Source organism: Antennarius striatus, chromosome 13, assembly GCF_040054535.1.
Source record: "Antennarius striatus isolate MH-2024 chromosome 13, ASM4005453v1, whole genome shotgun sequence".
Taxonomy (NCBI): Eukaryota; Metazoa; Chordata; class Actinopteri; order Lophiiformes; family Antennariidae; genus Antennarius; species Antennarius striatus.
Genome location: NC_090788.1, coordinates 11,793,145 through 11,810,851, shown reverse-complemented (window position 1 = coordinate 11,810,851; position 17,707 = coordinate 11,793,145). Strand labels below are relative to the sequence as shown.

Here is a 17,707-nt window from a genome sequence, read left to right as displayed (position 1 = left end):
TACTTTCTATGTGCTTGTGCGTTCCGTGTGTTTTTCTGTTTTGTGTAATTACTATGCTGTGTGCGACGGAGAAATTAATTTCCCTGACGGAACCTCCTTAAGGGATAAATAAAGTTATACTCTACTCTACCCTGAACTCCTGTCACACCTACAGCACACCTTACCACTGTCTTACAGTCCTCATACATGTCCTGCACCGCTCTAACATACTTTTCTGCCACTCCAGACTTCCTCATACAATACCACAGTTCCTCTCTGTTCACCCTGTCATAAGCTTTCTCCAGATCTACGAAAACACAATGCAGCTCCGTTTGGCCTTCTCTGTACTTCTCTATCAACATCCTCAAAGCAAATACTGCATCTGTAGTACTCTTTTTTGACATGAAACCATACTGCTGCTCACAAATGCTCACTTCTGCCCTTAGTCTAGCTTCAACTACTCTTTCCCATGACTTCATTGTATGGCTCATCAGCTTTATTTCTCTGTAGTTGTCACAACTCTGCACATCTCCCTTGTTCTTAAAAATGGGCATCAGCACACTTCTCCTCCATTCCTCAGGCATCTTCTCACTATCCAAGATCCTATTGAACAACCCAGTCACAAATTCTACTGCCACCTCTCCGAGACACTTCCATACCTCTACAGGTATATCATCAAGACCGAATGCTTTTCCACTCTTCATCCTCTTTAATGCCCTCCTCACTTCATCCTGACTAATCTTTGCTACATCCTGGTCCACAACAGCCACCTCTTCTAGTCTTTGTTCTCTGTTATTTTCCTTGTTCATCAACTCTTCAAAGTACTCTTTCCATCTTCCCATCACACTAATGGCACCTGTCAATAGACTTCCATCCCTATCCGTAATCACCCTAACCTGCTGCACGTCCTTCCCATCTCTATCTCTCTGTCTTGCCAACCTGTATAGATCAGTTTCTCCCTCCTTACTGTCCAACCTAGCATACAAGTCATCATAAGCCCCTTGTTTGTCCTTTGCCACCTCTACCTTCGCATTATGCTGCATCTCCCTGTACCCCTGTCTACTCTCCTCAGTCCTCTCAGTGTCCCACTTCTTAGCTAACCTCTTTCTCTGTTTACACTCCTGTACCCCCTCATTCCACCACCAAGTCTCCTTATCTACTTTTCTTCCAGATGACACACCGAGTACTCTCCTACCTGTCTCTCTGATTACATTAGCTGTAGTTGTCCAGTCAACTGGAAGCACCACCTGACCACCCAGAGCCTGTCTTAACTCCTTCCCAAAAGTCATGAAGCACTCTTCCTTTTCCAGTTTCCACCATTTCGTCCTCTGCTTTGTCTTTGCCCTCTTCATCTTCCTCACCATTAAGAGTCATCCTACACACCACCATCCTATGCTGTTTGGCTACACTCTCGCCTACCACTACTTTCAGTCACTCATGTCCTTCAGATTACACCATCTCTGCAAAACGTTTTCATACCACTGTATCTCAGGAACCGGATAAGATAGAAAGACGAAACAAAAGGCATTATATTCAGGGAGGCAAGGGGATGAAAATTAGATCACAACCTTGACCTCAAAAAACTAAATCAAGATCAAATTTTCACTTTTATGTCTTTTTAGTTTAACATCTCTGAACCTTTTATTTTATTTAACCTTTATTTAACCAGGCAAGCAATTAAGAACAGGTTGATATTTCAACCTGATGAAATATAATCACAAAACAAAAAGCGAAATTTCAGGGAGCCAGAGGCACAAAAATGTGATGATGTCGCGGGATGTTGCAGTCTCTGACTGCCTTGTTAATTTAATTACAAACATCTTTATACGACCACTGCAACCCAAAGAAGATCATGAGAGAAATTAACCTACTTTCTGTATATTTTCAAAGAAGTTGTTTTTTTTATGTGAGACTTGGATGGAAGTTGACAGTTCAGCTTATTTAGCTTCCTTTGCAATAAAGAGGAACAGGTAATGATGACCGTAGACAGCCTCACATGGTTTATTTAAATTGTGCTTTATAAATAAAGTGGATTGGATTGGATTAATCAGCAAAAAGTCACTATTGTGAAGCAGTAAGAGTTTGATCAGATGTAAAGATTATATGGATAAGGCTGCCATAACGCTCTGTTCTTTTGTCATTTTTAAATCCCACAGAAAACCTCAAATCCTAAAGTGTGCAAGAGCTTTGGACTGCTCTCTATTTGTGTCGAAAAGAGTCCGCAGGACTTATAGGGAAAGCTTGAAACTTTTTCTTCTCGTCCAAGAGGCTTCAGTTTTGAACATCTGGCAGTGGGGGTCAAGATATTTAACCTAGTGGGAGAGGTTAAGGTTGCCAAGTCACACCCAGGAGTCACATAGTAGTCGTCCGGATGATGGTTGAGACATTAGCGTCCCACAGAGCTCTATCACAACTTGTAGAGCCGACGGCCTTCACAGACATCCTCTCTTAGTACATCAAACTGTCTCCCAGTGAGAGATTTAACAATGGGTAAAAACCTATATCCTGATTTTAAATAATTGAAATTTGGGGCGTCGGTGGCTCAGTCGTAGAGCGCGTGGTAGAGCGGGTCGTCCAATGTTCAGAGATTGGCGGTTCGATTCCCGCTGCCGCACAAGAAACACCCGGAGGTGAGCTGACAGTGAGAGGTGTCAGCTCACCTCCGGAGCACTGCCGAGGCACCCTTGAGCAAGGCACAGTCCCCCTTACAAGTTGCTCATTTGGGGCGCACCACAAAGGAGCTGCCCGCCACTCTACCTCCTATGCATGCGTACAGGCCCCCTGTGTGTGTTTGTTTGTTCAGGGCTACACACTACCATATGCATGTGATTTGATTGGACTAACTGGAGTGTGCTCTTAATTTCCCTATGGGGATTACTAAAGTATATTAAATTACATTAAATTAAAATGCAAATAAAGAATTGCCATCTGCAAATACCGTTGCATGAAATTCATGCCAAACAGCTGTTCACATTTTTGTTTTGTGAACTTTACCATCGTTTAAGCATAAAAAGCTCAATGGCTTTTGGCCTGATTTAGCCATTGTTTTCACAATACAGACAATTATTTTCTGTGTGCTCAGACTTACCAAACTATCCAGGCCCCCTCCTAGAAGATCCACCGCACCCATTTGCATGGAGGAAACCTGGGGAACATTGACTGGAGGGCCCAGATCCAGGTTCAGCAGGTCTCCCAGCAGGTCACCCTGGCTGGGGATCACATGAGGCTGGTCCATGGCCGCTGCTGGCCCACTGCTCATCGGGCTCTCGCCTGTGTCAATGCTGTCATAAGTAAAATAGTAGTACTCGTAAAATTCCATGACCGACACATAAGTGTCAACTTCAACATGATACACACCTTCAGCTCACCCCTGGTGGATGATTCTCTTACCATTACAAAATGGAATGTCAACACATCCTCAATATAACAGCTGCAATTCTTTATTGCTATTGTAGCCTAGCCGTTCAAAAATGGCAAGTATGTGTTTTTGCTGTTCAGGCTATTCAATGGCTGATACTAGTTGCAGTGAAGTATGTCAGACACTGAAATCTATCACCAATATGAAGCCTCAGTTTAAGCCACAGATACCATTTTGGAACTTTTCAATGACACCTTGAAATATAAATTTGTTGATTTGAACACATAATTTTTGTCTTTGGGTTCTTTTTTGCTTGTGCCGCATACATGATGTATTTGAAATAAGACAGCATGAAGGAACTGATGGAATCAACAATGAAATACACAAAATCTTTAAACTGAAAGTCTAATGATAAGGAGACAGCCTTAGGGTTAGCAATTAAACAGAGTAATTCTAGAAAAAAATCAGGTCACATGGAACTCATCAATCACAATAAGCAATTTCATACTTTGCGGTATTTTCTGTAAATCATATGTAACCGGGGTGAAAATCTAATAAAATTTAGTGGTTGTTTTCTGTTCCTTATTAATATATCAAAGTCCTTTAGGTTCCCATACCAGTGTGTAACTTCTTGTCATCACGCACTCACGCCAGGGTACTTGCTTCACATATAAATACAAAAAATTTCCTTTTCCCCAAACCAAGCAGAAATATTACATTGATATTTACCACTCTGATAAACATCAGATTTTTGGTTTTAGATCATTTTTTTCACAGTGAACGTAAAAGAATACAGAAGAAATCGTCCCAACGTTTTCAGAACCACCTGAATATGATCAAGTGGAGGAAACATGACATGTGGCCATGTCACAACTCACAGTGTTTGTATTTCTGACCTGCTGTGCTGCACAGGTAGGTGTTTCCGGTGAATTCCATGGCTGCCCTCGACAAAAGCGCTGGGCGGTTTGTGATAGACGGAAGCCAGGGAGCCAATGTGGCAGATGAGCTCATCCAGTAGGGTGGGCTCGATCAGGTCTGTCTCCTCTGAGATCAGGGGCTTCTCTGACAGCACCACCTCCTTGGCGGTCACAGGGTCCGTAGACAAGAGACGCCAGTAAATATAGCCCCTGTCACGCAGGTCAGGGTTGTCCGAGTCCTGCAGAGGAACAAAAGAGTTCAGCTTCAAAGCAGTGATGTATTGTAATGGTCGGTGCTCGTCCATTTGTACGTTTGTTTGTACGTTTGTTTCCTGGTCCACAAATATCTTGGCAACCGTTGCAGATATAAAAATGAAACAAAAAGCACATTACTCGGGCAGCAGAGGGAATGAAAATGAGATGACCTTGAGAAAACTAAGTGAAGGTCAAATTTCAACTTTGGCACACTCAGGAACCGGACAAGATAGAAGGACAAGGGAGAAGGCCAGTGTGAGTAAGACCATAGCCAATGCTTTGATTTATGAAAGTCAAGGTAAGATTTTGAGTTCAGGGGTGTCGCCGGGATGTTGCAGTCTCTGACTGGCTTGGTCCTCGTTATTATTATTATTAAGACAAAAGTGGTTGTGGCGGCAGTGGATTAGTGGTAGAGCAGGTCGTCCAATCATGGGAGGATTGGTGGTTCAAATCCCATTCCCCCAGTTATGTTGCTGTGTCCTTCGGTAAGACACTTCACCCCTCCTTGCCTCCAGTGAGGGACTTGCTGGTGTGTGAATGTGTATGAATGTTCTGCTGATGGTTGAAGAGCCTGTTGGTGCGGATTGGGTGCCACATTTCCGTCAGCCTGCCCCAGGGCAGCTGTGGCTACACATGTATTCTACCATCACACAGTATGAATGAATGAGAATAATGGAACCATTGTGAGTGCTTTGAGTGTCCAAAAACGCACAATACAAATCTAATCCATTATTATTAGTATTACCCCAAATAATTTGATATGCTACAGATAGCGCAGCCCTAAGGGGGCACAAGCCAGTGTCAACTGGGCGCAACCCTCTATATTAATCCGGTCCCAAACCCGGATTAATATAGAGGGTTGTGGAAGGAAGGGCATCTGGCGTAAAACTTTGCCAAACAAAAATGAGCGTTCATCTAAAGAATTCCATCAGACTTGGCTCGGGTTAACAACATCCACCAATGGCGCCGTTACCCTACACGGCATTGATGGAAATTCAAATACTGTGTGTCGAAGACAAAGGAGAAGTGGAGAGCGGATTCTTAGACAGAAAAAGAATAAAGGAAAGTCCTAAAATCTGAAAATGGCATCTTTGAATGTAGGGACTATGACAGGAAAAGCTAGGGAGTTGGCTGACATGATGATCAGAAGGACGATAGACTTGCACTGTGTGTGCAAGAGAGCAGGTGGACAAGCAGTAAGTCTAAAAGCTCAGGAGCAGGATTCAAATTGATTTACTGTGTTGATGACAAGAGAAATTGTGTAGGAGTCCTTTCAAAGTAAGAGTCAGTTTAGTGTCTTAGAGGTAAAAAGATTGTCAGATCGAGTGATAAGGGTGGAACTTGAAATTGAGGGTGTTATGTATAATATGAGTGGTTATTCCCCACAGGTAGGATATGTACAGTGGCGAACCCTAATGGGACAAACTGAAAGTGAAGGATAAAGATCTACGCCACAAACCTGACCTTTATAGATGAAGAGGACAGTAAAACTATTCAGCAGTGAACAGGTATTCATCAGACATCTTCAGAAGACTCACCTGCGTGGCTAAACTGAGAACCTGCTGCACCAACTCCTGAGTCTCTGAGGGCTTCTTCAGGAACAACTTGACAATAGCAGTCAGGAGAGTGAGCTGGACCTGGATATTACAGGACATTTGGTGTATTATTATATTTTCATTATACATCCACTGGCATAATGTACAAAATCGCCATACGTACATGTGTTTTGTAGAAAATAAATAAATAAACAAACAAACATATTGAACAAAACAATTTTAATTTATCTATGAACATTTTGGCTTCAGGAAGGAAAACCTGAAACAAATAAAATTTAAGTACCACACTGTAATAAACTGCATCTTTTTATCTAGATTATGTAGAGGAATATGAAATAGCTCAATTTTGAGGAATAACATTTGGAATCACCTAGTTTACATTCTAAGAGAATAAAAATGTAAGACTAATCATGCAAATTAAAATGATTAGCAAATTGTCATTCAGTTAAGGGAGAGTTAAGACCTGAACAAGTTGATGGATTAGCCATACTCTCAGTGAAGTGATTAAATAAACTAACAATAATTGTGTAAAGCCTCAGAAAACTAAGGTGAGCTGAAAAAACACCCAGAAAATACAGATTAAAACAGCACTTGTGTTTTTGGGGTTGTTATTTGGGTTTTTTTTGGAGACGTCACCTGAGTGCTCTCATCATGGAAGCCTTCCAAGAAGCTCTCCAGCAGCTCATCAGCATTGTCAATTCTCTCAGCATACTCGCCAACAATCCAGATCATGGCAGCACGAGCGTCAGGCTCATCCAAAGAATCCAGATTTTCACACAGCGTGGCAATGATGCTTTCATACCTGAAAAACAACAATACCTCAGTGGCCACATGAAAACCAACAAGCAGCTTCCAGTTTCCATGTAAAATGAAGACATTTTACATGGAATATAAATCAGAAATTGACAATGTAAATTGTACATAGGCCTGGATTGACATAACCAATGAAGTTCATGTCAAGGTCTATTTATTCATTCACTGAGAAGTTCTAACACACTCAGTGAAGCACATACTTGTTGGGATACTTGCGGAAGATGTCCCTGATAACCACAATGGCCTCCTGCACCACGTAGTTGACCTTGGTCTGGATAAGGTCCAGCAGAGTGCTGACACAGCGCTCAGCTGATTGCTGGAAAGGAACAATACAGAGACTCCTTGTTATCATCATTGGTAGAAAATGTTCAGGCTATGAGCCATAACTTCATCCTAATGCTACATGAACAGGCATTGAAAGGTCTAAGTCTTGACACTTCCAAGTGTTGACAACACAGAGTTCTGCTCTTCTCTTGTTAAATGACAGTCTACTCTCTCAGTCAGGCTCACTCCATGTCTTTGCATTTAGCAAACAGTAATCCAAACAGATCAGGAAAAGAAGATATCTGCATCAAAAGCCGACTCTTAAAGAACAAGACAGAGATGACGCTAGCACAACCCTAAGGAGACATTAAAAGAATTATTCACTGGATCATTTTAATCTTACCCGGTGTGGAGAAGAATTACTTTGTCACTTGTGTTTTAATATCACTACCATCACAATATTCTAATGAAAGTCTGATGTGATATGAGAAGTCTGGACCTGCTCTTAACTGTTGTTGTGAGAAGCACTCTACAGAAAACTGGGCGCAATGCACATGCAAAACAAGAACATTTCTGACCTCCACTTTGATGGCACAGCGTCCGATGGCTCGTACAGCCTTTCGCACAAAGTCAACATCCACCTCCGTGGCGTATTCCTTCAGCTCAGCCAGCACCTGACGGTTGTGAATCAAATTTGTTAGACATATTATTTTTACATTCTATTCACAAATGACAACATGATTTGAACAGAAAGTAGAACTACTCAGTGGATTTACAAGGATAAAATCACATACTGGTTCACTTGAGCCCTGAAGGGCTGAATTGTGAACATGAATATATTTGACCCACCTCCGCAAACAAGTCCTCTATGCACATAGCTACAATGTATATTTGTCAATATGCACCACTATCATTAATGTCAGAAAAATCCAATGTTACAAAAATTACACTAACAAAGTTAACATGTAGTTATGTTTCAAATAAGTTACCTGAGCAATGTTGGCCTGAGAGGCCAAGCGGATCATAATGTCCAGTTTCTCCAGTTTCACATAGATGGGGTCATTGTACTTCACAAAGAACACTTTGATCTCCTGCTTCAGGATCTCTGGCCTGAGCAGAATACATACAACACGATATGCAAGAGATTATTGGGAGACATGATTCAGAAGAGACATTGTGAAATGTACGCACATTTCTATCAAGGAAGCAAAGACATAATTGTTACTAGTCTCGACATCTGACAATGTTTTATCTTTGTCAGAATAACATCTGAATACGTTCTCTGTAGAAGTTGGTAACATGGGCTGTTTGTAGTTCTCATACTAGATAAAAAAACAGCTTCAATCATTTGTGATCATGCACCTTTTCTGGACGATGAGGTTGATGTTCCTTAAAGCCACATACTGAACCTCAGGTTCTCCAGAGAGTAAGGTGACCAGTGGTGGGGATAGCTTCTTCAACAGGGTGTTATAGTAGTCCGAGTCTTTCGGCAGCAGCTCCAAGAACTTCATCAGCACCTTGACAGCAGACAGCACTACGGCTGAGTTGGCGTGAGACAGTCGAGGAGTGACACGCTCACAAATGCTTTGAAAATGACACAAGAAAGGTGAGTCAGAGGTGAACATCACATAATAAAAATTATACGGTGGTATGAAAAGGTTTGGGCCCCCCTGATAATTTTCCAGATTTTCGTTTATAAATCACTGATTGTTTGGATCAACAATTTCATTTAATATATTATATAGCAAATAGTAATATTTGAGAAGTGAAATGAAGTTTATTGGATTCACAGAAAGCGTGCAATACTTATTTAAACAAAGGTAGGCTGGTGCATAAATTTGGGCATCCTTGTTGTTTTATTGATTTAAATAACTTTAGCACTAATTACTGCAGCACAAAATTTGTTTAGTAAGCTCATTGACCCTTGACCTATCTACAAAGGTGAAGCCAATCATGAGAAAGTGTATTTACGGTGGCCAATTGTAAGTTGTTGTCTTCTTTGCATATTCTATGAAGAGTGGCAACAGGGCAGCCTCAAAAACAACTGTCAAATGACCAAAACACAAAGATTGTTCAAATGTCATGGTTTACGGGAAGGATGCAAAAAGCTATCTCAAAGATTTCTGCTGTCAGTTTCCACTGTAAGGAACATAGTGAGGAAGCCACACAGAGAGTCGCTTGAGGTATGCTAAAGCACAGTTGGACAAGCCAGCTTCATTTTGGGATGAAGTATTCATGACTTATGAAACTAAAATTGAGTTATTTGGACATAACAAGGGGTGGTGCGCATGGCAGACGAAGAAAACAGCATTTCAAAACAAATACAAGCTACCCACAGTAAAATTTGGTGGTGGTTCCATCATGCTGTGGGGTTGTGTGTCCAGTGCAGGTACTGGCAATCTTGTTAAAGTTGAGGCTGACATGAATTCCAGTCTGTATCAGTAGATTCTTGCCAACAATGTTTAAGAATCATTGACAAAGTTGAAGTTACACCAGAGCTGGATACGTCAACAGGACAGCGACCCTAAACGCTGTTCAAATTCTACTAAGACATTCATCTGGAGCAGAGGTCCAAAAAAACAAATCTGCTACAAGCCGAGGGCCGGGCTGGTTCAATGTTTTTTAAGACATATTGAAATAAACATAGCCTATTGAATCAAGAGCAAACACAGTGTATATTGTTTAATAGATAGATAGATAGATAGATAGATACTTTATTAATCCCGGAGGAAATTGCATAATTAAATAAAGCAATATTTTCTTATGGCTATGTCAGTAACTTTTCACAGCAAAAAGTACTGTAAATGTCCTTCAAAAAAAAAAAAATGTATAAATGAATTTGCATGCCTTATTGCATGAACAATAATAATGTTGTGCATGCACAATAATTAACATTATTGTGCAAAAATTTTTTTGAAAATGTACAAATAGTGAAATTAAAAAAAATCAAATCAGTTGTCTCCTTTCTCATGGCTCTTACCTGCAATTTTCCCTGAGTCCATTCAACTGAAATAAATATAAATAAATAAAGTACAAAAATCTATGGCACACAAACAAAACAATACTTCCTTCAAGGAGACATCATGTCTTGTAGAAACAAATTTAAAATGTAACTGAATTTAAAACTGAAAATACGTTACTACTCGGTAATGCTCACTTGTCTGAGGCTGAGCCTGATATTTTATGGAGTCTCATCTTTCATCCAAGTTCATCAATGTTCGGGGTCAGACTCTGAGCTGAGGAAATCCTCATGATGGAGTGGTGTTTATCAATCAGGCAGCTCCTGTGTGCTGCTTTGTTCAGCTTCATCAGAGAAATATTGTTCACACACATATGTGCGGAGAGCATCTGAGAAAGTTGGATGCCCAGCTGGGACATTGTGGTGAGGATGAAACATACAAACTCAGGAGAAGACACACAGGTTTACCTTTTACCTCTCTGGACATACATCCTGACTCCCACCTGGCTTGAAACCTCCTGCTCACAGCGCCCACCTTCCTTTTAGCCATTTTTGAGGAGGGGAGTAGCTAATTTCAACCTCTGCTTTGACTGCTGATAAACAATGAAACCAAAGCGTGCTATCGTTGCATTTTGGGGAATGCATTTTTGGTGCATGAAAAACACCAGTGGGCTGATGTGGCCCTGCAGGCCTGTTCTAATAGTAATTAAAAATCATCCAGCAGGACATAAATAATTCGTCACGGGCCAGATCTCGCCCGTGGGCCCTGACTTTTACATATGTGATGTAGATGTAGAGGAACAATTACAATGTTCCGGAATAGACATCTCACTCCCGGTCCGGGGTCAAAAATTTTTTGGTGCGATTTAAAGCGGGCTGACCAAGCTGGCAACCATCAAACCATCAAACTAACAACCATCAAACTAACCGAACTGGGTGTTGTGAAGACAAATATTCAAAAATAACCAACTAAAATGCAGACCCTCATTGGAAACTATATAAAGCATTTAAAGGATGTATTTCTTGACTTCTTGGACAATGTCGACACAACACATAAAGATGCCTACAAGGCCCGTGCCCTCTCCCACCTTGGGTGCCAGACCACACCACTCTTATGCTAACGCCCGCATACAGACCGCTCATTAGAGTCGTCAAACCTGTGAATAGGCAGATATGGGTGTGGCCTGATGGATCTTCTAAGGCACTCCGGGACTGCTTCTCAACCACAGACTGGAGCGTATTGAAAGACGCAGCCACCCACAACACCACCACAGACCTCCAAGAGTACACGGAGACCGTCACTGCATACATGAAAAAATGCAAGGATGTTGTCACGGTCACCAGAACCATCTCCGTTCGAGCCAACCAGAAGCCATGGCTGACAGGAGAAGACCACAGGCTCCTGAAGGGTCGGAACGCAGCTTGTAGGTGTTGTTGGTAACAGCACCTACAGCACCATCACGCTGAACACGAGAGCCCCCCAAGGATGCGTACTGAGGCCCTGTCCACACGATGACTGATTTTTTTGAAAACGCAACTTTTTAAAAACGCATCGAAAACGATTCGCGTCCACACGACAGCGTTTTCAAAAAAATCTCCATCCACACATTAACGCACCAGTGCATATTGGAAGACGGCTATAAGCATGCCAAACCACATGGTGGCAGTATTGAGTCAAATTTTATCCAATAGGAATCCTCTGTGTTTTGTTGTCACAACACACGGGCCCATAAATATGACGTCACAAAGGTTTTCGTCACAGGCAAGACTTCAGCGTTTTTAAAAACTTGCGGATACAACATCCACACGACAACAGACCCAGTGTTTTTTTAAAAATCCATCTCGGCCAGCATTTTCGAAAAGTTGAGTTTTCGTTCCTGATATCTGCGTTGTCGTGTGGATGGACGGCGTAAACGCAACAAAAAAGTTGCGTTTTCAAAAAGTTCCGGCATCGTGTGGACGGGGCCTGAGCCCCCTCCTCTTCACTCTGCTAACCCATGACTGTAAACCGACATCCAGCTCCAACCTCTTCATCAAGTTTGCAGACTGTAGTGGGTCTCATCAACAACAATGATGAGACAACCTACAGAAATGAGGTGAGCCGCCTGGCTATGTGGTGCAAGGACAACAATCTCCATCTTAATGTGGAGAAGACGAAGGAGATTGTTGTGGACTTCAGGTGAACACGCACTCAGCATGCTCCACTAACCATCAACAGTGCTGCAGTGGAAAGGGTCAGCAGCGCCAAGGTCCTGGGTGTGCTCATCTCCGAGGACCGAGAACACCTCATCGCTGGCCAAAAAAGCCCAACAGCGCCTCTACTTCCTCCGCAAACTGAGGAGAGCGAGAGCCCCACCCCCCATCATGCTCACCTTCTACAGAGGCACCATTGAGAGCATCTTAACCAGCTGCACCGTGTGGTACGACGCCTACACCATTTCCTGCCGTAAGACCCTGCAGCACATCGTGAGAGCAACTGAAAAGATCACTGGTGTCTCTCTCCCTTCCCTCATAGACATTTACAACACCCTCCTCACCCGCAAAGCCATCAGCATTGCAGGTGATCCCACCCCTCTCACAGCATTTTCAGCCTGCTGTCATCAGGTAGGAGACTGCAGAGTCTGCGGGCCAGAAACAGCAGGCTCAAGGACAGTTTCTTTCACCAGGCGGTCAGGAGGCTCAATTCCCTCCCTGCTCTGCTCCCTGCCATAGCCTTGAACACTGCCCTGCCCTCTCCCCAGCACCTGACTACCTATCTCTATCTACCCCCGTCAACTCAGGGACTACGCACACGTCACTTCTCCTACGGGATTAACGAGTGTATACAGATGTTTACCTTCCCTTGTGTTTCGTATAATACTTCGTGCTGTACTGTCTGATGTACTGTCTGCGTTGTACTGCCTGTCGTCCTGCCTGTGTTGCCCTGCCTGTGTTGCCCTGCCTGTGTTGCCCTGCTTGTGTTGCCCTGCTTGTGTTGTACTACCATGTTGTACTACCTGTGTTGTACTATCTGTGTTGTACTGCCTGTTGTACTATCTGTGTTGTACTGCCTGTTGTACAGTTCACCGTAGGTCAGAGAGGACTACCATTTCATCTGTACTGTATGTCGTGCGTATATGGTACATTTGACAATAAAGCTGACTTTGACTTAACTTTGACTTTCTGCAAAAACAGGCTCTACTAAATACTGATGTCATTTTTGTGTTGGGGTGCCCAAATTTATGCACCTGCCTACTTTTGTTTAAATAATTATTGCACAAAAAAAGGAAAATAAACTTACAGTAATTTTTTTCAAGTTCTCTTTCTTAATCTCTATGTAGACAGTTTAGTATTAATTTCTTGAGTTTTTGAGTTAACAATCAAATATTTGACTTCATCCCAACACATGTCAATGTAATTCATTTGTCTTGCTAAAAGGAATGCACAACTACCTGTCAAAAGATAAAATAACAATTTCTTTGATCTTTTTGCAGGAAAAATGGCACTGTCATCAATTGTAATGATTTGAGACCACAAGGAGTCTCCGAGCCCTTTTATGATGTATGTTAAAGACACACATGGATTTGGCTCGAGCCTTCTGTAAATCCTCTGTGTTACATTTGTGCATATTTGGGAACATCCTCAAAAAGTTACAGATATGGATGAGATGGCTGAAACCACAAGTATGTGGATCAACAGCCCCACTCCCAAAACATACAACAGTCTAAGGCCCCGTCCACATGATAATGGAACTTTTTGAAAACGCAACTTTTTTGTTGCGTTTACGCCTTCCGTCCACACGACAATGCAGATATCCGGAACGAAAACGCAACTTCTTGAAAACGCTGACGTCTTACCTGCGACGAAAACCACTGTGACGTCATATTTATGGGCCCGTGTGTACAAACATGATGGATGTACGAACCTTGTTGATGGCAGCATTCTTGCAGGCGTTTTGTGGCAACAAAACACAGAGGATTCCTTTTGGATAAAATTTGACTCAATACTGCCACCACATGGTTTGGCATGCTTATAGCCGTCTTTGAAAAAGCACTGATGCATTTACGTGTGGACGGAGATTTTTTTTGAAAACACTGTCGTGTGGACGGGAATTGTTTTCAAAAAAATCAATTATCGTGTGTCATCGTGTGTCCGTCATCCACACAATGCCGAAAGTTTTTGAAAACGCAACTTTTTGTTACGTTTATGCCTTCCGTCCACACGACAACCCAGATATCAGGAACAAAAACAAAACTTTTCGAAAACGCTGGCCGAGATGGATTTTTAAAAAAACGCTGGGTCTGTATTGTCATGTGGTCGGTGTATCCGCACTTTTTAAAAACGCTGACTTCTTGCCTGTGACGAAAACCTCTGTGCATCATATTTATGGGCCTGTGTGTTGTGACAACAAAACATGGAGGATTCCTATTGGATAAAATTTGACTCAATACTGCCACCACATGGTTTGGCATGCTTATAGCCGTTTACGTGTGGACGGAGATTTTTTTTGAAAACACTGTCGTGGACGAGAATCGTTTTCGATGCGTTTTTAAAAGTTGCGTTTTCAAAAAAATCCCTCATCGTGTGGATAGGGCCTTAAAGACCAAAGAGTCTGATGAAAGAGAAACAGGTTGTGTCAGGAGGCCTTTCAGATGCAAATCCATTTAACCCACCATACAAAAGGGTGAATAACAAAACGAAATGGAGTATTCAGGAAACAACTCCTCAGTGATGAATAGTCGGCATCATGTTTAATCTGCATTTCAAGTGAGTTTGGAGGGAACTATATTTCTATACTTAAGGGTGAGATTGTAACCTTTGTGCCTCACGCTCATCCTTGGGGTTGTAGTTGGACAAACAGTCCAGGATGAAGATCTGCCCCCACTCTGTACACTCGTTCAGGGCTGTCAGCAGCTTGTTGATGTTTTGGGGGTTCAGATCCAAGAGGTTGCTATTGGGGTGAGATTCACTGATCTCAGATAGAGCAGCAACTGCATTGGCTACAACCTAAAGCAGAGAGACATTTTGTGATGAAAAACCAGCCGTTATTTTTATTATTATTAGATACAACACAGTCCACAAAAACACATAAGAGGCACTGCAAACTGCAAATTGACAGAGCGAAGCTACTCTGTGTTTTTGTGTGACTGTCAAACATCACTGACAGATCCATCAAAAATAGAGCCAGCAAAGGCGAATAACAAATCTATCACTTGGACATTTGCTTCGCATTAATTACACAGTGTAACAACGTGCAAAGCTGGAGAAAGGACAAATCCGAAATACTCACAAGTGGTAACAAGAACCAATGCAGTCAGAGACTGCAAGATGCCGCGACATCCCTGAATTCAAAATTTTACCGACCTACATGCATAGGTCAAAGATCAAAGCTAGTGCTCTGAACTACTTTTATAGATCAAAGCAGTAGCTTTAAAATTTGACCTTGACCTAGTTTTCTCAAGGTCAAAGTCATCATCTCATTTTCATCCCCTTTTTCTGTCCGGGTAATATGTTCTTTGTTTCATCTTTCTATCTGCAACGACTGCGAAGATATTTGGTGGACTAACGGACGGATAGACTAACGACAAACACACAAACGCTGACAATTACAATACATCACCACTTTGAAGCAGGATGTAAAAATTGGTGCCATATACAGCCTGTATGCATATCTGTGTAGTTACACATGTGCTGTGCAACATCAAAGGAACATGTCAGATGGCAGTTGGTTGCATGGAACTTGAATGAAGTACAAGGAAACCTTGGTTTTCGAACGTGTTAGACATCGAACAAATCGGAATTCGACCAAATTATTCTAGGGTTTTTTTTTGTCTTACAAGTCGAACAAATTTTGGAAGTTGAATGCGAAACGAACGCCTTTTTGGGGTGACCGTGGCTAAGTGGTATCGCAGGTCATCCGATGATTTAAGATCGGTGGTTCGATTCCCGCTCCCGCCGAGTCATTTGTCGTTGTGTCCTTGGGCAAGGCACTTTACCTTCCTCCTCGTACCTTAGGCTAACCTGATTACGTCGATATTCTTTTTCTTTCTTTCTTGTGTTTGCTCCTTTATTATACATTATTTGGACATGTTATACTATACAATTTGATGTATAAATGACATTATGAAATAACATATAATGCTGAAAATAGGTAGTTTTCAAGCGTCTTTGAACGCATTAAGACCATTTATATTATTTGAAATGGGAAAAATGTTTTTGAAATTAGAACAAATCGGTATTCGAGCAGCCTTCGACCACAACGAATCGTGGTCGGAAACCGAGAATTGCCTGTCTAACCCTAACCCTAACACCGAAATGCATTCCAGTTTCATTTAAGACTAGCTAATTGGTTTGCATTGAACACTGGATTAAAAAAACATCAATGCTAAAGTTTTAATCTATAATCTGTTCAAGTCACTACAATAACCCCAAAGCCTAACAAAGGTTCAAGATGACAAAAAGTGACTCTCACCATGGGATTTGAATCAGCAATGAGATCTCTCAAGGAGTCAAGGAAGCCCTGGTCCTCCACCATCTGGGCATTGATGTCGTGAAGCTTAGCCACACAAACAGCCGCCGTCTTCCTCACATAGGGGTCCTCATCCTTCAGACATTTCCTCAGAGGCTCACACAGATACTCAGTGATCTTGTCCACACGGATGCAGCCCATGGTGCGAACAGCAAGAGCCCGGATCAGAGGGTTGGGGTCCTCACAGTCCTGGAGGGTAATATAATCAAAAAAATTCAAACCTGACGTTTTAACTGTGCAGCTATGCAAACAAGTTAGGACTAAGATGAAAGTAGATATTAAGATGAACATACAAATATATTTTTGTTACCACTCCGCTTATCAGAGTGGGGAAAAAAATGTTTGTTGGATTACTGTACTTTCTTTTTATTTCTTGGTGCAGTGCCTGATCGAAACGACCCACTTATCTGGCCTGTGATATTACGAGCACACGATGTTTTCACTTCAAGAGCATCAGTCATATCTTAAGATAAGACATGTCAAGTTACAAATGACCAACTGACAGATGACCAGTGTGTTTGGTCTCTGTCTGACTCAAACCTGTATAAGTACAGGAAATAGAATGGATAAATATGGAAAAAAATCAGCACTAAATTACACACACGCGTGCACACACGCTAACATACATCTTTGTTTGAGGGTGTGTATAATTAACTTGTTTCGTTTTATTTTTATGCTCATTTACAGCATCTCTCCTTCCAAAAATCTCTCCTTTCATAGATAGCAGTAGCTTTGATCTATAGAAGTGGTTCTTAACCTTGTTGGAGGTACCGAACCCCGCCGGTTTCATATGCTCACTCACTGAACCCTATTTTAGCAAAAAAATATTTTATTTTTTTTCAAATTTAAGACATAAGTATATTTTTTGCTGGTGTGTTTAATGAATTGTGCATTAATGTCACCTTTCTCAAAGAACAAAACCAAGACAGTGCATGAACTCACATGAAATGACCTACCTGGAAATCAGTGTGACTTCTGCTGCTGTTATTGAGGCCCCGTCCACACGATGACGGATTTTTTTGAAAACGCAACTTTTTAAAAACGCATCGAAAACGATTCGCGTCCACGACAGCGTTTTCAAAAAAATCTTCGTCCACG

At 41.8% G+C, this 17,707-nt stretch overlaps 1 protein-coding gene across 3 annotated transcripts in view; it reads right to left on the bottom strand.

The window, feature by feature from the left end:
- Positions 1-17,707, bottom strand: part of ap2b1 (adaptor related protein complex 2 subunit beta 1) — a 36,536-nt gene that overhangs the window by 10,307 nt on the left and 8,522 nt on the right. For all 3 annotated transcript variants that reach the window (XM_068330769.1, XM_068330770.1, XM_068330772.1), the window contains exons 5-14: positions 16,553-16,798; positions 14,897-15,087; positions 8,505-8,726; positions 8,132-8,252; positions 7,721-7,816; positions 7,079-7,194; positions 6,702-6,867; positions 6,048-6,146; positions 4,234-4,493; positions 3,068-3,260 (exon numbers count right to left, since the gene is read on the bottom strand). In XM_068330769.1, the coding sequence (XP_068186870.1) occupies positions 3,068-3,260; positions 4,234-4,493; positions 6,048-6,146; positions 6,702-6,867; positions 7,079-7,194; positions 7,721-7,816; positions 8,132-8,252; positions 8,505-8,726; positions 14,897-15,087; positions 16,553-16,798 (1,710 nt within the window). The remainder of the gene's footprint in view (positions 1-3,067; positions 3,261-4,233; positions 4,494-6,047; positions 6,147-6,701; positions 6,868-7,078; positions 7,195-7,720; positions 7,817-8,131; positions 8,253-8,504; positions 8,727-14,896; positions 15,088-16,552; positions 16,799-17,707) is intronic.